Raw genomic sequence first — 26,428 nt, 5'->3', positions numbered from 1 at the left:
GTCGTTAAAAATTAACCAGAGTCGTTAAAAATTGCTAGAATTTGGCATCGCGAACGCATTGAGTTGATTTGTTAATTTTAACGAATGGTCCTATGCCGCCGTTAAGTAAACGACTGTCAAGAGCGTATGCGATACAAATTAACATTCGTTTAATTATACTGCTCGAATTTTTTCCCCGTGTTTGCTTATATGCGATATCGAGCAGTCGCTAACTATTTTGACGGTTGTTTATTTTAACAGGAATGAACCACAAATGAACTCGGTTAAACCAAAATGATTATTCGTTCGGTTCATTTCCAAAAATGATTATTCGTTCGGTTCATTTCCATTTCCATTGACCCGGTCTCGTAGTACAGTCGTCAACTCGTACGACTTAACAACATGCCCGTCATGGGTTCAATCCCCAAATAGACCGTGCCGCCATACGTAGGACTGACTATCCTGCTATGGGGGGAAATCAATTAGTCACTGAAAGCCAAGCCCATAAGTGGTACAGGCAGGCCTTGACCGACAACGGTTGTTGAGCCAAAGAAGAAGAAGAAGAAGAATTTATTTTATATTACTTCTTATAAATTAAAACAAAGTCGATTCCTAATATGATTTATTGTCTACCAACTTATAACATATAACTTTTAACCCATATCCTGTATGAGTGGCTCATTCAACTTGTCTAAAGTGTCCATAATATCCTCAAAGGACTCCTCAAGAGCATATCCATTTTCATTTGAATTTAATTACTCAAACTCAAAGAAAAGTTTGACTTCCTCTGGATACTTGTTGCTCATTTTTCTTTGCACACGATTCTGCAAAGGAAGTGAACTAATATATGGATCACTGCTGTGTATTGCACGCATAAATACATCGACCAAATTACTCTCTAGTGCATTTGCATGGATGGTTTTCCCTATCTTTCCGGAATATGTTATGGCGTGCTTCTCTGCATTCTTCTCCTATACTCCCTAACGGAACAGGCGTGTTAAGAATTAGTGCTCCAGGATGCGCTAAAATTTTATGCACAGTTGCTGGTATGTAATACCAGCTATACAAATGGATAAACTTATAATAAGTATCCTTACAATATAAACTCATGGTTTCTGCGTTCAAAGGCCGTTCACTATTGATAGCTATTAATATATTTCTAAACCGCCTTATCAAATCCTCATCAACACCTAACGCTTCACTTGCAAGTTTAGGGTTTGAAAATATTCGCCTGCAAACATTTCCTGTAGTGCTTGTGCCTGATGAACCTGCTCGAACTTGGTCTACTTTCACTCCAAATTCAGTAAATAAATCACGCAAAATAATGTGTTTTCTACTATTATATGCCTCTCTGTAATGCACAGTCACTTTCCATTTTTTTAAATCTTATCTATATGATATATGTAAAAGACACTCTAAAACTCTTATCCAACAGTGCAGTGGTGATATTCCATGAATCAAAGACTCCGGAGAAGGATGGAATCCGTTATCGATGTAATTTACATTCTGCATTTCTGTGGGCTTTGATCCTCATATCGGGCAGCAAGACGTTGGAATTTGAGTAATGTATGACAAGATTACAAGGCAAGAGCTATACGAGATGTACGGCGACCTCACTGTCGTACAGCGTATAAAGCTCGCCAGACTCCGGTGGGCTCGCCATGTTAAACGCATGGAAACAGACGACCCAGCCCGTAAATTCTTTTTAGGCCGTCCACAAGGACAGAGGAGGCGTGGTAGGCCCAAATTGAGGTGGCAAGATGGCGTGGAGGCGTCTGCCATTACAGGGTTTTCCAATTGAGTTTAGACTAGCAGCATACTTTTTTTGAATAGTCGCAATAGATTCTTGACTAGCATCCTCTATTTTTGATTACGAGCAATGGATTATTCACTAGGAGCAACTGATTTCAGCAGGCCGATTGCTGGCGCGGAGTGACCAGATTGTTTTTAGAGGTTATCGGTAGGAAATCTAAAGCGAATTCGGTAATTTTCGGTAAAAACAACTTTTTATTCACTCACAAAATTTATTAAATTCTAATTTTACGTTGAACGCTGAATACTTAGAAAAACATTTGATTTTTGGTTAGAAAAATTGAATTATAGTGCGCTCATTTGTAAACCGATATTCGATCGAAAATCGATAGAACTACATATGGTCACTCTGAAAAACTTGCCCAATCTAGATTTTGGTTAGGTTATGCCTGTGGGTCCACTACTGCAAATTTCAATTCAGCCGTTAAGTGCTTTTGTTGTGTATTGTTGTATTAATAAAATCAAAACAATAGCACCGAAAACCTATCAGATAAAATATATCTGACTTTGTGGATGATATATAGTAGTAACACAAGTGATTTAAACAAATGGGCGGATGAAATTAAATATTATCCACAGATTATTATTCAAGTCGATCTGTCACTTTCTTCTTTCTTCTTTGGCTCAACAACCGTTGTCGGTCAAGGCCTGCCTGTGCACCACTAGTGGGTTTGGCTTTCAGTGACTAATTGATTTCCCCCCATAGCAGGATAGTCAATCCTACGTATGGCGGCATGGTCTATTTGGGGCTTGAACCCATGACGGGCATGTTGTTAAGTCGTACGAGTTGACGACTGTACTACGAGACCGGCCTGTCGATCTGTCACACCGGATGTTATAAACGCGACGCTCTTAGGCTGTCAAGCAGGGACCTGCTGAAATCAATTGCACCTTTTCAAAAAATCTATAGCGCTCAACCCAAATTATATGCTGCTGGTAAGAAATTAATAGCGACAATTTAAAAAAAAAAATATGCAGGAAGTCTACAATCAATTGTAAAACCCTGTAAGGTCGGGATAACGGACTGGCAGACAAAGGCGCGAGACCGTAAGCGGTTTCGGACACTCCTGAGGCAGGCCAAGACCGCAAAGCGGTTGTAGCGCCGGATAAATAAGTAAATAAGTAAGGATACCAATCTGCAGCGCCAATAGTTTTCAATCAATACTGGGCATAAATACTTTAAAGTTTAGCAAAGTAAGTTTCAATGGGACTGAATTTATAAATCCTAGAGCCAGCATAAGCAGTATAAAACTGTCTCTGCGTAACCATGCAATGGCGATAACAATATTGGTAGATGCTTAATCTTTATCCAGGAAATTTGATAAAACCTTTAAAGATGGGAATTACACCCTACAAGCAAAGAGAATGTAAAAGTGTGCGTCTTTCAGGCGAGGGGCATGTAGAAGCAGGGGGAGACGGTTGGAAATACGCGGAATTACGCTACGGCGAGAGCGTGTTTTGGTTTCTACACAGTTTTCGCACTCACACAATCACACATGTGTGAATGTGTGTGTTCACTTTCAGCCAGCGCGCTCAGTTTGGTTTTCTCGCGGCGGCTTGCTGGTGTCGGTGTCTCGCTCGCACTAGTGCAGCGAGTGTTCCTCGTGCGTTCCCTTTCTTGCTACCACACAAAATCGTCAGTACAGTTCAAGCCTTCGCAGTGTGAGGCCGCGCGCGTTTCAGCCTAAGTCCCGGGCGCTCGATGTAATTTGAAGTGAAGTGTTGAAGTGTTGTTTATTTCAATTCACATTATTACGGCCTCGGCCGTATTTTCAATTGATGAAGTGTTGTGCACATTGAAATAAAGCTGCGATAATCTTTCATAATTCAACATGAATATGTAAATTACGCTGCTTTATTTCAATGATTTTTTACAGTATTCAACATGAACAACATACAGGCAGTAAGGCGGGTGCTTGAAGTGACGATTTTTTTTATTATTTATAATAAAAAATATGTGTGGTTTTGTGGCAAGATTGTGGTTAGCGATGTGTGGAACTGTGCCTTAAGTTTCAATAAAGTGTTAAAATATCAAACGAGTTTGATGTGTTTAAGTTTTGTTTCGATGCATGTGATTTTATTACGCTGCAAATCAAAGTGAACGAAAGCGCACAGCGCACAACGCGCAACGAAAGAAACGTGGGGGAGGGGGTGTCCAGCGCTACGCGCAAAGTGCGGCAACAGCGCAGCGCAAACCGAAAAGAACGCGCGGGAGGGGGTGTTCAGCGCAGCGCGCAAGTGCGGCAATAGCGCAGCGCAAACCGAAAGAAACGCGAGAGAGCAAGAACAGCTGATCCGCGCATCCAGCGCAGCTCGAGAGGAAAAAAACGGGAGGGAGGGGGTATCAGCTCATCAGATGTTTTGTATCGTGAGAGCGCCCCGTGTAATTTGAAGGCAAGCGAGAGAGCGCTGCGCTCGCTTATTCTCAATTCGGAAAAAAATTCCCTACAGGCAAAGAGAGCGAAATGTACAGGCGAGTGGCATGTAGAAACAGGGGAAGGGGTTCGGTCGATTTTGTATTGGCCGCCATAGTCGAGCCGCAGTGATTTTTTTCCGAATTGAGAGTGAGCGCGCGCAGCGCTCTCTCGCATGCCTTCAAATTACACGGGGCGCTCTCGCGATACAAAACAGCTGATCAGCTGATACCCCCTCCCTCCCGTTTTTTTCCTCTCGAGCTGCGCTGGATGCGCGGATCAGCTGTTCTTGCTCTCTCGCGTTTCTTTCGGTTTGCGCTGCGCTGTTGCCGCACTTGCGCGCTGCGCTGAACACCCCCTCCCGCGCGTTCTTTTTGGTTTGCGCTGCGCTGTTGTCGCGCTTTGCGCGTAGCGCTGGACACCCCCTCCCCTTCGTTTCTTTCGTTGCGCGTTGTGTGCTGTGCGCTTTCGTTCACTTTGATTTGCAGCGTAATAAAATCGCATGCATCGAAATAAAACTTAAACACATCAAACTTGTTTGATATTTTAACACTTTATTGAAACTTAAGGCACAGTTCCACACATCGCTAACCACAATCTTGCCACAAAACCACACATATTTTTTATTATAAATAATAAAAAAAATCGTCACTTCAAGCACCCGCCTTACTGCCTGTATGTTGTTCATGTTGAATACTGTAAAAAATCATTGAAATAAAGCAGCGTAATTTACATATTCATGTTGAATTATGAAAGATTATCGCAGCTTTATTTCAATGTGCACAACACTTCATCAATTGAAAATACGGCCGAGGCCGTAATAATGTGAATTGAAATAAACAACACTTCAACACTTCACTTCAAATTACATCGAGCGCCCGGGACTTAGGCTGAAACGCGCGCGGCCTCACACTGCGAAGGCTTGAACTGTACTGACGATTTTGTGTGGTAGCAAGAAAGGGAACGCACGAGGAACACTCGCTGCACTAGTGCGAGCGAGACACCGACACCAGCAAGCCACTGCGAGAAAACCAAACTGAGCGCGCTGGCTGAAAGTGAACGCACACATTCACACATGTGTGATTGTGTGAGTGCGAAAACTGTGTAGAAAGCAAAACACGCTCTCGCCGCCGCGTAATTCCGCGTATTTCCAACCGTCTCCCCCTGCTTCTACATGCCCCTCGCCTGAAAGACGCACACTTTTACATTCTCATTGCTAGTAGGGTTGCTTCGGCTCGACTATGGCGGACAATACAACTTCGACCGAACCCCTTCCCCCTGTTTCTACATGTCCCTCGCCTGTAAATTTCGCTCTCTTTGTCTGTCGGGGCTGCGCTGTTGCCGCACTTGCGCGCTGCGCTGAACACCCCCTCGCGCGCGTTTGTTTCGGTGTGCGCTGCGCTGTTACCGCACTTTGCAATATTTCTTTTCCGTGGTGTGCGTGAAAGATCGCTGAACTACATTTGTGTATGTATCATCGCTTGCACCGACAACATCGTATAGTGCGTAAATCCTGAAAAAATAGTTAAAAGTTTGTGTTAAAATATAAGCAAGTGATTTGTAAGTTAATATGTGAAATACAAAAGTGTGGTTACCTTTTATTATTTGTATTTGTCATTCGTAATTTCAGTCCGCATTCGTTACAGTTTGGTTGTTTCGACGAGTTAAGCAATCGAGCTTGAGAAGAAAAACGAACAATGTGAGTTGTGTGACATGTAAAAACAACTATTATTAAGAAGCATAAGATGAAGTGGATTTTAATTTACCTTTTCAAAATGCAGATGTCGACGCCGGCTAAACACGCGCTCCTTATGGTAACGGAGACTAAACAAGGTGCGCAAAGTGCAATCCATTTAATGTCGGCCTTGGATATCCTTGCCACGCAAGCAACGCTCAGGTCCCATCTGCCTAATACGGCTATGAATGATCTACCACCGTTGGAACAGGTTGCAGTGCTGCCCGTGCAAGATGCGTCCGCGCCTAGTTCGAGTGTTGCTTCATGTAGCAAAGATCAAATCCGCATTCCATTGGCCGCAGAATTGTCACATGGCCCCGGTAAAGCAGTTCGACTGTTTAACACGTCGGAACATATTCCTACGCATGCTATTACCCGTCGTCCAGGAAAAAAGAACTGTAGCATATCTGCTATACAGAACTTATTATAATACACACTATCAGCTATAGGCACATTGGAAAGCCAAATCACACCATCGCAACACATTCATTATAACACGCTCAGCAAATCAGATCATACCATACACATCCGGAAGAGCTCAGGCCACACCGTTCATATAAAAACAATTGTGACACACTTAACAGAACCAGCCGAAAACGTACAACATAAGCAGGAACAGTTTATGCATTACAACCCAAAGCAGGAACAGTATAAGCATTAAACCCAAAACAGGAACTTAGTGACAAGAACCATCGTTCTTGTCAACAAAAGACAAACGTAACTAGCTGAGTGAAAACAATAACTTTCCAACATACAACCCGGAACCAAATGTGAGAAACCCTTAACTTCTTTTGAGTATAAATAAAACCAACTCCGATCATGGCAGGTCAGATTCGTTCGGACTGTCAGGATAAGACTATGCCCATCCTACATCTATCGACTTCTCATTTAAAGAGTTTAGTTATGTCCCCCTGCCCAAGGTAAGGCCTCTAAACTCCAACGTTTCCAGTAAGGGAAACCTCCCAAAGGTTTCTATGATCGCCTGAACGATCAAGTGTCGAAAGTCCGCTCGAAAGTAGTATCCACCTCAGTTCTGCTTAATTCGCCAAACGATGACCTTCCATAACGATGTTTGAAGACCATCCTGGCCAACGCGAGTTCAAAGTTACCACATGGCAACCGTCCCAAAATCGAACATATCGTAACAGTCATCAAACATACCACAGAAATACCGGGCCGATATTGAGGCAAATAGTGGTACGACGGAACAATATCCGACCTCGACTGGAGAAGCAGAGGGTGCAGTTACCAGTGTAATAAGTTTTATTATGTACGCTTTATTACGTATACGTCTGTTGCTCTCTAGTCCCCAAGCACGTATGCTGGATCATTCCCCAAGCAGCCAGAACTGTCATATGCCAGTGTTGCCAGCAACCTTGCTTATTACACGCTTTCTTTTTCTTTTTTTTTACAAATATTTACAAACTTATTATTAAAGCTAATTATCCTAATGCACTTAGTCTAATCCTATCAATATGAATCTATACTAACTAAACATCAAATATTCTTGGAGCACGAACGACGCGTCCACTTCGGGTTTTGTATAGGTTATCTGTATCTGGCTCATCTGATTGAGATTCGTTATTTTCAAGGTCTTCATTTAACGTTGATTCTGAATCACTCGCTGTACAACACGTGTCATAATCAGATTCTGTCCCTGTAACTGTTCCGTTTGATTGATTTTCCAATGCCTCGGTATCTTGTGTTTCTATGCTTTCTGTTGGCTGATATCTATTTTCACCGTGAGATGCGGCCATACTTATGGGTAAACCTACATGAATCTCATCTTTTTGATAGAATATGTCATTGCTATTTGGGATCATATTTGCAGTTTTCACCAGAAATCTTCTATTCCGTCGAAAATGATTTCCAAAATTGTCTTGAACTATGTACGATCTACTGTTTACCTGACGAACGATTTTACCATTATTCCATTCTTTTCCTGTCTTTTTGAAATTCACTCTATCTCCTATGTTCAGGACTGGCAATGGTTTTGAAGCTCGATCATAAAATTTCTTTTGATGTTGTCGCTTGGAAAATATTTTCGTTTCGATGAGTTTTTCATCAATGCAATTGCGATGTAACAACGCACTATTTGTGGGTAAGCGAGACTTAAGCTGGCGACCAAAGAATAATTGTGCTGGAGAAAGACCCATTGTCGGTACTGTTGTGGTGTTATACTCAAGAAGCCGATATTGAAAATATTTGATATCGTCAGCTTCATAGCATCGTTTAATTATATTTTTAGCAATAGCTACACCTTTTTCTGCTAGTCCGTTACTTTGAGGGTTTCTTGGGCTAGAAAATGATATGTTAATATTTGTATCATTGCTATACGTTACAAATGCAGTAGAATTGAATGGAACATTGTCACACCTGATTTGCGTGGGATACCCATATTCACAAAACACGCGATCTAAGACTTCCAGGACACATCTTATTGATTTTTCATTTAACTGCCTAGAAATAAGATACCCTGAATATGCATCTATAATTACGATATGATCATTCCCTGCGTATTCATATAAATCTATACCCACTCTCTCAAATGGATAACTAGGAGGTGTGTCTTGTAAAAGGGGTTCTTTTTGTTGGTTACGTGTAAACTTTTCGCAAACCTGGCATGCTTTAACAAGTTCAGTGATGTCATTCGACATACCGGGCCAAAAAAACTGGGACCTGGCTCTTGCGAGAGTTTTTTCTATGCCTAGATGAGGAGCATGCAACCATTTGGAAATAGTTGGTTGCATGAGAGTAGGAACAACCAATCGATGCTCTTTGAACAACAATCCATTTTCAAAATGAAGCAAGTGGCGATGCTTATAAAACAATTGCCCTAATGAATCTAGTTGATGATATGACGGCCAGCCCTGTTTGACATAATTGACAATTTGTTTGTATCTTTCATCATCATTGAGTTTACCTACATAGTAATTATAATTATCAGTCGATAAGCATGCTTTATTGGATATTGCATGAATTATCCCCGATAGCTCGTTGCTAAAGTCTTTATTGTCTGGCAGTGCTGCTCGTGAGAGACAGTCAGCTATAAGTAATTCCTTACCAGGTGTGTATTTTATGATCATTCCTGGATACTTCAATAGATGGAGGAACATTCGTTGCAAACGAGGAGTAACATCATCAATATCACGTTTAACCAGAGCTTCTAGTGGCTTGTGGTCCGATTGAACAGTGAATTCGTGACCATATAAAAAGTGATGAAATCGTTCACAAGCAAAAACAATAGCCAAGAGTTCTTTTTCTATTTGTGCCCACTTTTGTTCACTTTTGGATAGTGTGCGAGATGCATATGCTATGGCCTTTCCATTCTGCATTAAAACACTCCCTAAGCCATCTTTAGAACTGTCTGTTTGAACTATTATAGGCTTGTCAATATCAAACATTGCTAGCACAGGTTGATTGGTAATCGTCTCTAATATATCGTCAACCTCACGTTCGTTGCTCGGTCCAAGACCATTCAACATCATTGCGAGACAGTTGTCGCAGTAAGGCGGTTCGTTTGGATAGATTTGGGATCAATTTACCTAGATATTTTAGCAATCCCAGAAGACGAAGCACCTCTGACTTATTTTTTGGTCTGGGCATATCAACAATTGCATTTATGTAAGATTGATCTGGTCTTATTTTACCATCAGATAATATGTGACCCATGAACTTGATCTCATCAGTTCTGCATTGGGTTTTGCTAGAGTTAAATTTTATGTTATTTTGTCTAGCTCTTTCAAGAACAATTGATAGAGTTTTGTCATGTTCCTCAAAATCGTTTCCAGTAATGGCCAGATCATCAAAATATACTTCAACTCCAGGAATATCCCCAAATATTTTTACCATTCTTTGTTGGAACATTTCTGGTGCACTACTTATTCCAAACGGGACACGATTCCAACGGAATCTACCATACGGTGTCATAAACGTGGTTAGATCCGAACTTTTTCTATCTAGCTTCAACTGCCAAAACCCATTTTTAAGATCTAATACGGTAAATATTTTTTTTCCTGTCATACGACTTAGAAGATCTTCTGACTTTGGGATAAGAAAATGTCAGAAATCCCTTTTGATACATTCATTCAATGGTTTCGGATCTAGACAAATACGTAAAGCACCATTAGGTTTTTCGACAATTTGCATATTGTTTACCCAATCTGTAGGGTATTCAACCGAACTAATAATCCCTAAAGATTCCATATTTTTAAGCTCATCTTTTAAACGAGAGTGCAGGCTAATTGGTATGCGCTTTTTGTAGTGCAAGGAGGGAGTGGAGTTTTCTTTAAGCGCTATAGTGCATTTCCCTGGAAGGTTTCCCAGGCCTTCAAAAAGATCTGCATTTGAATCAATGAACGTTTTTCTGTCTGATGGATAAGACTGAGATGATTCTATACTATTCAAGCGTTTCAGCAATCCAAATGCTATACATGTTTGTAATCCCAATATTGGTTGAAGATTGTCATCTACAACAAAGAAATTAGCTGATAATGCGTTTTTGGTTTCTTCGTCAACACAAGTAAGACGAATCTGACCGTGTATTTGTATACGATTATTATTATAATCCACAACATTAAATGTACGCTCTTTCGACAACGGTAAGTTCATACGGGTAACCACGCTAACAGGAATGCAATTGACATCTGCACCGGTATCAAGCTTAAATTCCACTGGCCAGTCCTGAATTAGGTATCGTTTAGTCCATTTGTAATTGGAACCCACTGTTGCTACGTTACAGTTTACTCTACAATAATAATTATTTTGAAATTCATAAGAATCCCTATTTTCCATACCCTCACAATAAACATCTCTAACAATGTTACCTGAATCAGCCCACGCGATCATGTTTACATCTTTGTCGTTCCTTTGCTTCACTTCATGCGTTGTTCGTACCGGTTCTCGTGAGATGTCACTGTTGATCTTCGGAGCTTTGCAGAATTTCATGAAATGTCCCCGCTTTCCGCAATTGTTACAGGTCACATTCTTTGCAGGACAATAACGACGATGACTCCCGTTAAAAGGTTGTCCACAGTTATAGCAGCTTGCCTTATGAAGTTCACTACGCTGAATTGTGTCTATTTTCCAATTTCCAGCATCTTTTTCTACACTATTGAGGTGATGTACATCGTTGGTCTGAATTAGCTGCTTGTGTTTTGATGCAGCCTCATACGTTTTACACATTTCTACGACGTTTTTAAGCGGCTCATCTTTTGCATCCAACAATTTTAGCTGCAACGTTTTATTCTGGATGCCGACTATAATACGATCACGAAGCATTCGGTCAGCATAGGATGCGTGACAATTTGCACACTCAAATTCGCAAAATGCCATTTGTTTTCGTAGTGCCGTTTCAAACTCTGCAAAGGGTTGATTTTCTTTCTGCTCTATGAAGTTGAATTTGAACGCTTCGATGGCCAAATTTTTTCTTGGAAGACAGTAAGAATCAAAAGCAGTAATGACGTCATCCAATGTTCTGCCTATTTCTTCTTTTTTAGCAGCATCTCCCTTATCATCTTTTTTTGTATTGTTTTCGACAATTTCACCGAACATTGCCTTCATGTCTCCGTTGCTGGGAAATAATGTGTTGTATATTTCAACTCCATGATCACCAACTAGCCATAAAAAGATCGCGATCTTGTTCCGCTCGTCCTCGTTGATTTTGTTATTCGCAATCATAAAGATGTGAAACTGCTGCTTCCATTTTGGCCATTCTTTTGCCAAATCTGAGCAATCCAGCGCTCTTGGTAAGCGGTCTGCTGAATTTGCCGCCATCTTGCTGCTTCTTTTCTTCTCTTGATACGCGCAATATGCGACTTTAATGTGCGTTTGTTCTGCTGGAAAACGACAATAAATCCACGATTTACCGGATATTGGACGATACTTTCCCGTTTGCTTTTAGGTTCCGAGAGTTCTTACACTTCTGACACCATGTAATAAGTTTTATTATGTACGCTTTATTACGTATACGTCTGTTGCTCTCTAGTCCCCAAGCACGTCTGCTGGATCATTCCCCAAGCAGCCAGAACTGTCATATGCCAGTGTTGCCAGCAACCTTGCTTATTACAACCAGGACTTACCACATCCTGTCTTTCTGGTCCTGGTTGCTGGATGATGCAATGTGTTGAACCGTTGACGTCGCCAGCATCATACACAGCAGTATCGTCAAACATTGAAGAATTTTCTTTCGCAGAAAGTTTTCCTAACGCCACGACGATTTGTGTACAGCCGACCACGTCGACAGTTTTAAATTCCAATCCACAACCATCCTCGTCCAAAGCACCTGAGCAAAGTTTACCGGATATTGCCACGCTGGCAGCTAGCCTTCCTCATGGCACGATTTTAAGGTGTTTAAATCCGTCCACGTCGACAGCTTTAACATTAGGCGCATCTGTAGGGGATTCCTCGTTGCATCCAACGTCGAGCGGTTCTACAAGTGTGTTGTCAAATCCGTTGAAAAAAACTACGTGTCCGGTGATGATATTATCGGATGAGATTTTGCCGCCGAATTCCGCATTGATTTCAAGCATAGAGTCCCGAGAAGCCAAAGAAACAAATCAAGTAACTTCACTTAACCACATGCACCAGATTTATGACAGTGATTCAGTAAACCAGACCTCCAAAGGACATACATGTTGCAAGGAGTGTCGTGTTGAAAAAAAAAAAGAAAAAGCACAAAGTCATCAAGCTTTCGTGATGATAACCGAAATTTTTAATATCGTGAAACCGATGCAAAAAATGCGGCTAAATGAATTTTCTCTTCATTTAGAGAAAATAAGAAATTTGGAAATGTTGGATCAAATGGAAGAAAAATTACAATCAGACGCAACATATTTCTATGCAATAGTGCAACGCATTGATGCCGAAATTAATTCTCAATATGCCAGACATAGATTGCACTATGCAATAGACATACTTTTCGATAAAAAGTTTTTTGCGAAATTCAGCTGGTCTGGTAGGATTAATGTTGTTGCTAAGTTACAGTTTAGCAGATATGTAAATATTTTGCGTTTGTTTCAGGCTGTGGTAACAAACCATATTGGTGTCGAAGTAGAATTGGTATATGTTGAGAAAATAATTCAACAAAAACTTAAACATGCTAGTGAAAGAAGCGAATATGACGAATCAAAATTAACAACACCTCATTACCATCCTCGCGAATGATTTTTTTTTTTATAAAACGAACTGTGATGTGTATAGTATATTAGAATTACAATTAGTACAATAAGCTGCAATGCATGAAAAGATCTGTGATGTACATAGTATACTAGAATTACAATTAGTATGATAAGGTGTAACAAATAAAACGAACTGTGATGTAAATATAAAAATATCTTTTTAAAATTTTAATATTTTTTTGTCCGCGCATGACTTTGCGCCAAAATATAATTTAAATATCTTTTAAATCATTTCATCCAAATGATAAAAAGGCTGTATGCTAAATATTTCTCCTTTGAAAAGAGAAAGAACATAAGATTTCTCCCCGGTAGGATAAGTTTTATTAAAGTAAAAAAGCTCTAGAAAGACTGTGCACCTGTGATGGAGGCTGGTTTACTTGATTGACCACATGAATTATAATTAACGGGTACATGTTACCTTCTAGAAATAAAATTATCTGAAAACAATATACTAGTTTATTTATTCTTATCACAATGCGTTTGAAAAAATCCTTGCATTTTCTTATGAGATAAATAGAACATAAATTTCTGAATAAAAAAAATAAAAAAATAAATATAAAAAATAGAAAACAAATACAGTAGAACGTCGATTATCCGGGAGCGGATTAACCGGCGGGCGGCTTAACCGTGCGCATAAATGTGACAGCTGTTCAAACGTACAGCGAACATTTGCTGCGATAGTCAAGTGGGCAACCAGTTTTTTGTGCAGCTCTGTAGTGTCTAGTGCTGTTTTCGAAATTTATTTTTGTTCATGAACAGTGGTTAAATCTATAGTTATTGATTAAAATAATATTCTACTAACGATTTATTGCTTGATTCAACGTGAATTAATCATAAAACTAGTGGATTTTTAAATTTTTATATGAATTTGACATTTCTTGGACCATTATCCGTGCAAATCGATCAACCGGCAACCGCCCGGTCCCGAGCTGCCCGGATAATCGACGTTCCACTGTAAATACAACACAAGTTATGGGTTTCTTCACCGTTGCATAATATAACTGTTGCTTCGGTAACAATTTCTTTCCGGGTGTTTGAAATAAGAAAATGATCTTTAACGTTTGATGCAAATTCTATATTTTTAACTAGTCCGGTCACACTCGCTTTTGCTACTGGCAATAGTTTCGCGCCGTTTCCTGTCTATGCTCTTATGCTCGACCTTTATGGGGTGTATGACCGGAGGCTGGATCTTGTCTCTTCATCTCTTTCGCAATGTATATGTTTGCCTCTTTCAGTTGATAACAACCTTTGCGCCACCTAGCGGCACCTTTTCTAACTTGGTTTATCTACATATCTCGGTCGCTAGGTGACAGCAGTTGTGTTGTTTACATTTTTCACGCAGCCAACACAGTCAACACAAAAACGTGCTAACAATAACATTTTAATTTATTGATATGTTTTATAATAAAGTATGAAGCATAGGTACTAATACTAATACTATTCTGCTATCACTAACATTAATTGCTACCATTTTAAATTTTATATCTGATATTAAAAATACCATTTCTTCTGTAGAAAGATCGCACACATTCGCTTCATTTATATCTATCATCCACTTAGAGGAGTGGTATGTGGTAGTTTCATCTCTTTCACTAAAAGCTTTTTCCGCTTACGTAAATAACTGATCCTTCCACTTTGGCACTGCAATATTGAACTATATAATCATCGTGAGTTGAAAACCAATTTGTTTGTTTACTGGGATGTAGAGTAATAATCGAGCTGCCGTGCACAACTACTCCATTACTTTTTGATTAAATGTAAGGAAACGGTGAATTCTCACTGCTTGATGAACGTGTTGGATTCTGTTCTGAAATCCTGTTTGCTGTCTGTACTAAAACTTTATGCCCATTTCGTAGGGTTTTAGCGATATCCTGTATTTTAGCTTCATAGCGATACGAAGAAAATTTAACAAGATGTCCAAATTTTTGCACTTCTTCGTAAACATGCAATAAATCTGCACATTGCTGGTGATACGATGTTGTCCGTAAATTGTTGCATACTGTGCAACAAACTGTTTAAGCATCAAATGTGCAGCTGGCCAATGCTCTCTGTAGCATTCGAAAGAGAATAGTCTAATCGCACAAAAGTATAGCATGAAATGTTCATACTGTTCTTTAGTTACCACCTCTTTCAACACTATGAAACTGGCATAGTTCAAAAACATATTAAATTCACTGGCTTTCCAACCAGTATCTTCAATACTACGCAACTTGCGGTGAAATTCTAAAGGAATTTCCTCCTTGTCAAGAATGTCATTGATTCTATTTAATGTATCTTGACTCCATTTAGGACCTCCACTAAACTTGCCGGATTTCCAACCAGTAATTGACGTTCGTGTTACTCCAAAGTCAATCAGGTGCCACAGATCAGCAATAATTACATTCTTTATGATATCGAAGTGGAGAAGACGAATAAGTGGCGTTGTTTCCCTGTGATGTTCACCGTACTTGAAGTTCTCAAAATCATTGTGCGTTCTCGGCGGTGCGTCAATGTCGAGAAAACACATCACTTTTGCATTTTTGTCAAATTTACCTTCAACGGTACATTTCTGACATCCATTTTTGTGATTGAAGTAGGCTACTCCTAAAAGTAAAAGAAAAAAAAAATTAGATACAATAAGCACATGATCATATTTTGTAATACCAAAATTATAAAAAAAAATAAAATGTCATGATTTGTACGTGTTTTGCGCAACCTACTTTTTATAAATGCTCGTGCAGGTGAGTCAGCGATGCTAGCCCAAACGCGTATTGTTATCAGTTTATTGGCTATTTGAAAGCCTTTCTCCATCAATTCGTTGAGTTCATTTACTAAAGGGTCAAGGTATTCCTTTAGGTTTGCAGGTTTTGATTGCCCCAAAAAATTTCCAATCATTAATACTGGAACCTCGGGTAACTCTTCAATGCTCATTAGTATTGGCCAAAACTGCCTACGAGAGCATAGAGAAATTTAATGAAAATTTGTTTACTCTTGGCTGGACATTTCCAAATTGTTTCAACAGAGCTGCTTTTATTCCTGAATACCAAAATTCTCCTCCAGCTATTTGCTGTATTTCTTTTCCACATTCCTTCGTTCTTAGCAGTGTTCGCGCATCTTTGGGTAACTTGTAACTGGTTGTATCTCGTAATATTTCTAACAATCCGTTGAGAGCCGAATGCGTTTGGTATGTTTTCAATGCCCAATTTCGGAGTCGCTCCACCATCGCCTCACTATTAGTTGGTGCCGTTTGCTGTGAACTATCGGAGGCTGTCTCTACTATGTTTTCGGTGTCATCTACGATTTCATAATTTTCTATATTGTCACTCTCGTCAACATTGATCCAATCACTAATGTATTCTGCTTCGACGATCCGTTCTTCTTCAATTGTCTGTTCTTCTGGGTAGCCGATAAATTCTTGATATTCACTTGATAACGGCATGTTTGAAGCACTAGGGATATCTTCATCCGAAGATGCCACATTTATGCTGTGTAGGTCAGATGTGATAGTTTCGCCCAAGGATTCGGCATCGTATCGGTTGTTGATTTTTTTATGATTCTATACATCTAACCTGTTTCCCGTATCTTTTTGTCTGAACTTGTTTCACGCATCCTTTTTTCCGCACTTGTTCCACGTTTTCTTTTTCACATTCACGATTTTCACAAATCTCAATTTCACGATTCTCAGTTTCACGATTCTCCATTGTTTAAATATTGGTAACACACAATTTACGTAAGTTCACAAAAAAGGTGTCTTTGTCTGACAAATCACTATTTAACTATATATCAGACTTTTGAAGGAATGCGACTGTTAAAGTCCTTATGCGGTGACTGCCAGAAAGCAATTTACAGAATAACAGTATGTGTTTATTTTTATAAGCACGATAAAGGTAACAAAATGATTCGCCAATACTTAGATTAAGATAGATTTATTTATAAAGAACAGGATACACAAATATCCAACCATCGCAAGGGGCATGGTATTTTTATTATAGGTAAATATTTTAAAACAATACTACTATACTTTTAATAACAGGTATAACCGGGGTACAAGTTACACCATTTTAACAAAAACATCTAATGGTCGAGCTACTAGAAACACACCTGAAATATTTTTTGAAGTTGCAATGTGCAACAAATAAAAAACAACTATGCACGATTCCACACTTATTTTCTTACCTGTAGTTTACAAACACTGCACATTTACAACGTTTTTGGGCACTCTTTAAAACACTTCATACCTTTCATAATTAATTGGAGAACTTTTCAACGTTTTAAAAACAATAATTTCACGCAGACGCTAGTAGATTAAACGCAGCAAATTTTCAAGTGTCAACTTGCCTGCGTCGCTAAAAATATACCCACGGTAGTTAGAGTGAGAAGCCTACGGGTGCTTTGATCATAAGTTGTAAAAGCGAGACAGGGCAACGCGCAAGCAGCCGGCGAGAAAACTAAACTGAGCGCGCTGGCTGAAAGTGAACGCACACATTCACACATGTGTAATTGTGTGAGTGCAAAAAATGTGTAGAAAGCAAAACACGCTCTCGCCTCCGAGCAATTCCGCGTATTTCCAACCATCTCCCCCTGCTTCTACATGCCCCTCGCCTAAATGTCGCACACTTTTACATTCTCTTTGCTAGTAGGGATAGTTCGTTTGTAGCAAAACGGACAAAACCGTTGGAGAGCTAAAAGAGAAGAAAGAACGACTGATCAACTGAAATATTAACACGGAAGCTACTTGCGGATAATGGATACGTCTATTAAGTTTTGTGTGGCTGGAAAATCGTTCTGGTCCTTAAGTTGGGTCGACGGATACGTTCGGTGGCCAAATTGAGCTAGGTAGCAGTGGCAGACGAAGGTGCGAGACCATGAACAGTTTCGGGAACTCCTGCAGCAGGCCAAAACTGCAAAGCGGTTTTAGCGCAGGCTACGTGATAAGCTGGCGAAATTTTATCCTATTTGAACAGAAAGTCGTCGTTCATGTGATTGATTAGGTCGAATCATGGATTAGTAAAATCACAAGTTAATTAAAATGAACTGGACCGAAACTATTCATCTGCTGCTTGTTTATTCTTGTTTTGGGCGAACCACGCGAGCTTGTAAACAAATATTGACAGCTCTCTATCACAATGGCGCCCAGAAAAAGCTATAAAAATCAAGGTGGAATATAGAGGAGGTGTCTTCTTAGCTTTTGGCATGTTGCCATTTTGAGATTCAGTTTGACAACAGCCGTCGATATTAGTTTACAGGCAGCAGTTGCAATATAACGTGTAAAATGCCGATTTATGGAGTGTGGATGCAAAATACATTTTTTTAGTGCTAAACAAACGTTTATCAAACGAAAACAATTCATTTATCATATCCAAATAACAGCAACATTCGTCGCATTTGACAACTGCCGTCGATCCTGGTTCTGTGCTTTTTTCTAAAGCCTCGATGCCCAATTGTTCTACATGACGACACCTCCTTTCTACCCACTTTGATAAAAATCAACCTTCCTCCAGCATCCGGACTAGACATGGGCAAAATGATTCTTTGCGACGATTCGAGCGAGCTGGCTCTTTTGCTTACTGCGAATCACGAGCGAGCGGTGATTCGTCCGCTCACGCTAGCCATACCTTTAATTGGACAGGAGATATAGGTGATATTTTTCGTGAGGTATTGCTTAATTAATGCAGATTGTTCTCGAATAATAGAGTATATAGTTAATGGTGAGAAAAAATCAATACACAAAAATACACATTTTTTACATCTTCAATGGGAGCAAAACAATCACTAATGAGTTTCCATTTCATTAATTGTGCTCCCCATTTTTTTCATCCGTGGCATTAATGAAATAATGATCTTTTTAGCAGGAATGAAATAATAATCAGGCAGGAAGAAAAACAAAATGTCACTCTGTGAACGAATGTTACTCAAATCATTATTATAGTGAGTCTTTAAGCTATAAGGCAAAGCCGTCCTCCTGTATAAAAAAAGACATAGCGTAAGGCAATTGAAATACTTTTTTTTCTATTACAAAACAACAACTACGCGCTCTCGAGCTACCTTGTTCTTCTCGCTACGTATTTTGGATGGGCAGGGCGCTCGCGAGCTACCATGTTTTTTTCTGCATGGATTTTGGATAGGCAGTGCGCTCGCGAGCTACCCTGTTTTTTTCTGCATGGATTTTGGATAGGCAGTGCGCTCGCGAGCTACCCTGTTCTTCTCGCTACGTATTTTGGATGGGCAGGGCGCTCGCGAGCTACCCTGTTTTTTTCTGCATGGATTTTGGATAGGCAGTGCGCTCGCGAGCTACCATGTTTTTTTCTGCATGGATTTTGGATAGGCAGTGCGCTCGCGAGCTAGGCTGTTTTTTTCTGCATGGATTTTGGATAGGCAGTGCGCTCGCGAGCTACCCTGATCTTCTCGCTACGTATTTTGGACAAGCAGTGCGCTTGCAAGCCAGGATGTTTTTCTCTGTTTTTGTGTTATCTCTGTGTTTTGCACATACGATGCGCTCGCGCTCTACGATGTTTTATACGTGTATTTTGAATAGGCAGTGTGGGTCGACGACAGTAGCTTGTGATGTTTTTTTTTTTTTTTTAAATAAAACGTTAATTTGAGTTTGAGTTTTAACCACAATAAAAATATTTGTTGTTTTTACTTGCGGCTATTTACATTCCGTATAAGCCCAACAGTATTATAGATTTAGAATTTTTTCTCGGAGCAACTAATTTCAAACGAGCTTTTTTTTATTTTTTTATGCGAGCGGGCGAATCATATTTTTCTGAAATGAAGAGCGGCGAGCGCCCGCTCATTAATGGGAGCGAGCGAACCTTATGATTCCCGCTCTTCTTGCCCATGTCTAATCCGGACCATCTCCCAACCAGCAGAACCGAAGCTATTGGAAAACTTTCCTGTGTGCCAAAGCGAGAGAGCATGTCTTATTTCTCTAGATTTTGGACGGCACAACGCTGATCGTGTGGGCTATGAACGAAAAACGGGAGAAGGGGAAACCGATATCCTTCGAGTGACACACACGCATGCATCTGCATGCGTATTCCGCTGAACCGAGACTACACATCTCTCTCGATCTCCCATGATTTTTCTGCTATCGCGCTCATCCGGGTGTTAGGCATCCTCAGTCTGTCCAGAACTTTCACTGTGGAAGGATGTGTTGGAGTGATGTGTGATTTCTTGTGCCCCGTACTTTGCTCGTTTACGTTTTGTGCCGTGTTCCTTCTTCTTCAATTATGGAATGATTTATCGTTGTAAATTTCTAAGGTAAGTTTCTTATCCTCGTGTGTGCTTCAGTGGGTACATTCAACTAACGCCTGTTGTCTAAAAAGTTACAGTGCACGCGCATGTTAATCGACGGTTGCCATCGACGATCGACGGAAGGAAAACGGTGTTTAAAATGTTTTAAAATATTAAGGTAAGCGTTTGTATAATCTTATGTGCAAAATATTGTTTAGTTTGTTTTTTTTTCTTATAAAAAACATGGATCAATTATTGGTTAATTTTCATCGACAGATTTCATCACAGCTCTTTCGTAGAAGAGCGCACTTCAAGCACGCCTAGGATACGGCTAAACATGCGCAGCACCAGTCCGTGACGTCATTTCCAGACAGGCGCCGGCTGAACACGCGCAGCACCAGTCGAGGATATCCTAGCGCAGAGGGTAGAAGGAAGAACGAGAGGAAGGGTAACAGAAAGCAACCGCAGCATTTGGAAGGGGTGAAGCATCCTGCCGTATACATAGTGTGAGTGTGCCAAAACGTATGTGGAAAGAGTAACATCAATAAATAGCATGCGAAAGTGTGCATAAAGCAAAACGAAAAAGCGTCACTACTACAACCAGCAATCCGAAAATATAAGGGGAGGGATAAATACAAATGTATGCGTGAGCAGGACCAGCAATCCAAGCATTTGAATGTGTGCGTCGGTTTGTGCCGTGCTGAAAGTTTTTACTTTAGCTGCTGCTAGTGTAAAAACTTAAGGAAAGCTTAAAGTAAAAATTTTTTACACGGGGCGCCTTCGGAAATTGTTGGCTGGGCTATGGCGGTGCCCAATGGGCATTTGCCGGGATGAAATTCAAAAAATCAACTTTGTAATCGTGCAATTCCAAATAATAGGTTTTAATACTAAGGGTTAAACTAAGAAAAATACCAAACATAAGCTCTTCATCTTTTCAGGTTCTCTAGAAAAGACCTCTCAAAGTCAAGACTTCCCAAGTGCTACAAATCCACTAAACGACCACTAAACGGCTTCTAAACGACTCAAGTTCTATACCTAAACGGAATATAGAAAGACTTCGTTTAGCAGACGGCAAACGACTCATGCATTCTAAAAATAGCGAAAAAGCTGGTGCCGCTCTCTGTTGGTGGGATGCCCCAACCAGTGGAGCTTCATCGCTTGGAGGAGAGCTTTCTCATTTCCTTTGTACTGTTGTATGGTTTCGCATTGAAGTTATGCATCGCTAAAACTAGAACGGCGATACGATTGTTTATACTAAACTCCAACGGAAACCTTCAGCACTGAAGCAAGTGAGATTTGAGTAATGGTCGTTGGTGTTGATACCCACGTATCTGACCACACGACCATTCATATAGATTTTTGCTCTGAAAGTTAGAAGGCTATATATTCATATTCATATTCATATTTATTTGTCTACCTTTTGGTTACACAAATGCTTAAATAATACTTATTACCTATGTTCCTAACCTAACAAAAATTAACACGAATTATCAAAAATTTGAGAAAAAAATTTTTTTTTTAGAAAATTAGAATCAAAACTTTAAAAATTAAAAATTAAAAATTAAAAATTAAAAATTAAAAATTAAGGCAGCACGGGATTATGGAGGGTTCTGATGCGGGATCGGAAAGAGGATAAGGGAAGGTTGAAATCAAACATAGAATATACACAGTTAAATCGACGAATTGCACGAAGAAGGGGGTCATTACGGCCCACTGCAGTTCGGCGGGAAGGGATCACTAGGGGAGGGCGGTTTCGAAGAACACGGTTAGGGGCGTAGAAAGGGATAGAAGAAAGAAGGGAAGGAGAATCAATATTACCAAGGAGTAATGCGGCAATAAAGGATGATTGGGCATGGGAACGGCGGTTTTCCAATAGTTCCAGGCCAAGCTGCCGACACCTGTCCTCGTAAGGAGGTATGGGGGAGGACAATCTACCCAGGATTTTACATATAGCAAACCTGGTGAACGATCGCTGCACCCGCTCGATACGTTCCACGTGGGTTCGAGCTGTAGGGGACCAGACTACTGAGCAGTACTCCAAAATCGATCTGACCAGAGAGCAGAACAGAGTCTTCAGGCACATTGGGTCGGAGAAATCGCACGCAATTTTCTTTAGGAGACCCAATGTTTTCCGCGCCTGATTGACAACTGAGTCAATGTGGTGGCTGAAGGTGAGGCCTCTGTCAAGCAAGACACCGAGGTCTTTTACGACACAAACACGATTGACTTGTACAGAATTTAGGACGTACGAGTAAGTGATTGGAGACTGCGAACGACTAAACGAAATGACGTTACACTTATCAGGACATAATGTGAGGGAATTACTAGAACACCAAGACGAAAAACGATCAAGAATATTTTGTAGGGAAATGCAATCTCTAGGAGACGAAACTGGGAGAAAGATTTTGAGGTCGTCTGCGTAGCAGAGGAAACACTCAGGAGGGAGGGTGGTACGGACATCATTAATAAAAATTATGAACAGCAAAGGACTTAGAACACTACATTGCGGTACGCCTGCACTACATGAAAAGGGAGTCGAAAACATATCATCAAATTTAACACTGTAGGAACGATCACATAGAAAAGAACGTAACCAAGATACAAAAAGATTATTGACGTCAAGTTGTGAAATTTTATTTAGAAGTAAGGAATGAGGAATACGATCAAATGCAGATTTGAAGTCAGTATAAATAATATCAACTTGTTTAACTGACTCTAACTGGGATGATACGAAAGAGGTGAAGGACATAAGGTTAGTTGTTGTAGAACGGTTAGGAAAAAAGCCATGTTGCTGAGGGATAATAGTAGAAGAGGTGAGTTTAAACACATAGGTATGGATAATATGCTCAAATACCTTGGTTATTGCGCATTGTATTGAGATGCCACGGTAATTGGAAATGACAGACGGGTTACCTTTTTTGTGAATGGGAACTAGCCATGCTCGCTTCCACAATAAAGGGAATGAAGACGAGGACAAAGATAGGTTAAACAATTGTACCAATAGAGGGACGAATAGAAAAGGTGATTTTTTTAAAACCGAGGCTGGTATTCCATCCGGTCCAGGGGAGAAGGATGGCTTAAGTTTTTTAAGAGCTTCAGAGACTGTATTAACATTGACAATACCCTCAGCCCATGCGACGGAGTTTAAACCAGGCAATATGCCCTCAGACTCCGTCAAAGGTTGACTCTCCGGTCTAGACAGACCATTGGCGAAATGCTCAGCGAATAGGGAACAGGTGTCAGCAGCATTGTCCGTAGTGACCGAACCGAGCGACATGGAAGTAGGAAGGGAAGAGGGATTACGACGCTTCTTGGCATAAGACCAAAAAAGTTTAGGATTACGGTATAACATGCATTGAAGCCTTCCAAGATACAACCTATAACTGGCCCGATTATAAATACGAAAAGCAGAAGCGGCATATTTGAAAACTCTACGATTATACTCAGAAGGAGTTGAACCGAGTTTTTTGAGGGCGCGTGTTCTATCCGCCTTTAATGACCGCAATGTAGCATCATACCAAGGAAGGCGAGAGGAGGGTTTAGAACGAGGACAACATAAAGGGAGAGCTGACTTAACAATATTACTAAATTGCTCCACCGCTACGTCCACAGTGGAGGGAGAATCGGTTCTAATTTCTAAAAAATTCCAATCAGAGTTGGTTATGATTTCCCTAAATTTTTCTAAGTTCATTTTCCGAAAATTCAACTCAGATTTGTTATCTCTAACATTATTACCATTATGCGGTAAAGGAACATTTACTACGAATTCCAGAGGTGGGTGATAATGATCTAATTTAACAATAGGGTCAATACTACAAGAAACTGGTGAACATGAATATGTCACTAACTCATTAACAAAAACTAAATCTAGTTGCCTCCGAAAAATATTTACGACCCCTGAAAGTTGACGCAGATTGAATTCAGCTAATCCGTCTATAAAGTAGGATGAGGCAGGGTTAACGGCAAGCGGTGCGAAATAATCCTCATTTTGAGACCACGATAGTCCAGGTTGATTGAAATCACCGCATAAGACAAACAAATCCCTATCTTTCATGCGAGATTGTATTAATGTAATTGTATTGAAGAATGAGTCTAACGTGTCAGTATTCGAGCTGAGGTTTGGAGGTAAATACACACCACCAACAAAGAGTGAATGACCGTTCAGTTTAATTTGAATCCATAAAAGTTCTAACGAGCATTGGGATACTTCAATGTGCAGCGACAAGAGCTTAGCGGAACAGGCAATGAGTACACCACCGCCGCGAGAGCAGGTACTGTTAGCGCTTGAACGATCACAACGATAGACGGTATACTTTCGGTCACAGAAGAGGGATGAAGGAATCGAATCGTCCAGCCATGTCTCAGTTAATATTATGACATCATAGCTCGCAACTTCGAGAGAGATGCGAAGATCCGAAAGTTTGGTTTTGAGACCGCGAGTGTTTTGATAGTAAAATTTTAACGGAGATTTAGAGTGCGAGTGTGTAAGTAGTGTTGCTATTGCTGCTGTGATGATCGAGGAGGTGACGTCGAGACTGCAGTGTTGTTGGTGGAGGCAGTAATGTTGTTGTTTGTTTCCATATGAATAGATACATCAGTGTTTGTGGTGACAGGTACGTGTGTATTTGTTGGTGCTGTAGTGGTAGTGGTCAGGGGATTTGTCGACAATGTAGAAATAGGAGCATTCCGACGATCCGTGAACTCTTTGAAGACAGTTCCGATCGGCCACGATGAGCATAATAATGCTTTCTCCTTATAATCCGGCGACAAACCGACTTTAAACGAAGAGAAAGTCAGAGTGCGGACATCGCGGTTAAGTGGCACCAGCTTAAAAACGGTGACATCCTCGATGCCGATTTGCTCCTTGACGAAAGTCTCCACTTCTAAGATTGTGGCTGTCGGGCGGCAGCGCGACAGGTACAACCAGAATTTAGGCGTTTCTGGTGGTAGGAGCAATGTGGCATGAGCTGAAGTGGCGATGGGTGCGGTGCCATTTAGAAGCGGAGAGGTGGCGACAACGGACGGCGGAGAACGGTCCATTAAACGACGTTTTGCCGGGTTGCTAAGTTCGGGGGCTGGTGTTGACGAAAGAACTGGTGCTTTGGGTGTCGATGTCTTGCGTTGAATGGTGAATGTAGAAGTGTGTGAAGCAGGACGAGTATCTGTGTGTTGATCGAGTGAGGATAGCATCGTGCGTTTTAGCGATTCCGCGGCAGCATCCATACGTGTTTGGAACTCAGCTGACAGCTGAGATTTGAGATCGGTGAGTGCCGCCGTTAGCTCAGCAATCATCACTGAGTGTCCGTTGCGGCGATTCTCCGAACAATTGTGGCAAAGCCACAGAATTTGAGAATCTTCTTTGATGAGATCCTTGACTGCGGCACTACTCACACCAAGACACGAACGATGAGCCCATCGCTTGCAGAAGCCGTCGCAACCCTTTCAACAATCTCAGAGAGAGTTTGTATGGAAACCGCCACAGCTTCTTCTCTGCTTCAACTTTGCTTGTTGGTATAAGCAGAACTCAGAGAAGAAGCTTTAAATGAACCGGCGCTCAGTGACGTCACGGATCGGATCGAATCCTGTCCGGAGAATGATTGTTCCAAATCGCTCAAGCCATCACCACACCCGCTGTCAAAATTAAATTAAAACGAAACTCTTTTGTTTACTTTTTATTCAAAGATAGCCGCGTCGCTTTTCGTGCGCTTATAAAACCCAGTTTTTGTGTAGATTTCTGTGTACAAGCTTGATTTCCTTGCTACCTATCCGTGTTACCTGTAAGTATGGAGATAAATATTAAAAATAAGACATTTTAAAGACATGCAAAACTCATATACTTACTTTTACAGCTGTGATTGTGGGTGGTTGTTGAGTGCAATTCGATCGGGAGTTGCTAATTGTTGTTCACCTGTAAAACCTGTAAGTTGGATGAAATCAAATTATATGTTTTTCAACTATTACTTTACATTGAAACTAAATGAAAAACTAAAAATAACATAATTGCAGGTTACCATGAGCGGTTCGAATGTGGGAGCTACTAGCTGTGGAGCACACCCTAAAATGAAACAATCATCGAAATTAAACACAAGCACACC

At 40.5% G+C, this 26,428-nt stretch overlaps 3 protein-coding genes across 3 annotated transcripts in view; 2 read left to right on the top strand and 1 right to left on the bottom strand.

Annotated features, from left to right (window-relative positions):
* Positions 1-3,684: 3,684 nt before the first annotated feature.
* LOC133393616 (uncharacterized) overlaps positions 3,685-26,428 on the top strand; it is a 321,897-nt gene continuing 299,153 nt past the window's right edge. Inside the window, exon 1 of the mRNA XM_061659272.1 lies at positions 3,685-3,694. The gene's annotated coding sequence lies outside the window, so the exon portion shown is untranslated. The remainder of the gene's footprint in view (positions 3,695-26,428) is intronic.
* Positions 10,439-11,715, bottom strand: LOC133393568 (uncharacterized). The gene is made up of 2 exons (XM_061659073.1): positions 10,767-11,715; positions 10,439-10,687 (listed from the first exon to the last, which is right to left on the bottom strand). Exons 1-2 carry the CDS (start codon positions 11,713-11,715, stop codon positions 10,683-10,685), a joined length of 954 nt encoding a protein of 317 aa, XP_061515057.1. The 3' UTR covers positions 10,439-10,682.
* On the top strand, positions 12,052-15,769 carry LOC133393567 (uncharacterized). Its single transcript, XM_061659072.1, has one exon. It carries the CDS (start codon positions 12,052-12,054, stop codon positions 13,102-13,104), a length of 1,053 nt encoding a protein of 350 aa, XP_061515056.1. The 3' UTR covers positions 13,105-15,769.

The sequence above is a fragment of the Anopheles gambiae genome, chromosome 3 (genome assembly GCF_943734735.2).
Source record: "Anopheles gambiae chromosome 3, idAnoGambNW_F1_1, whole genome shotgun sequence".
NCBI lineage: Eukaryota > Metazoa > Arthropoda > Insecta > Diptera > Culicidae > Anopheles > Anopheles gambiae.
This window is presented reverse-complemented; position numbering and strand designations above follow the sequence as displayed.

Bases quoted from the DNA above. Each gene is read 5' to 3' on its own strand.
- LOC133393568 (XM_061659073.1), bottom strand. From the start codon at position 11,715: ATGGCGGCAAATTCAGCAGACCGCTTACCAAGAGCGCTGGATTGCTCA.
- LOC133393567 (XM_061659072.1), top strand. From the start codon at position 12,052: ATGATGCAATGTGTTGAACCGTTGACGTCGCCAGCATCATACACAGCA.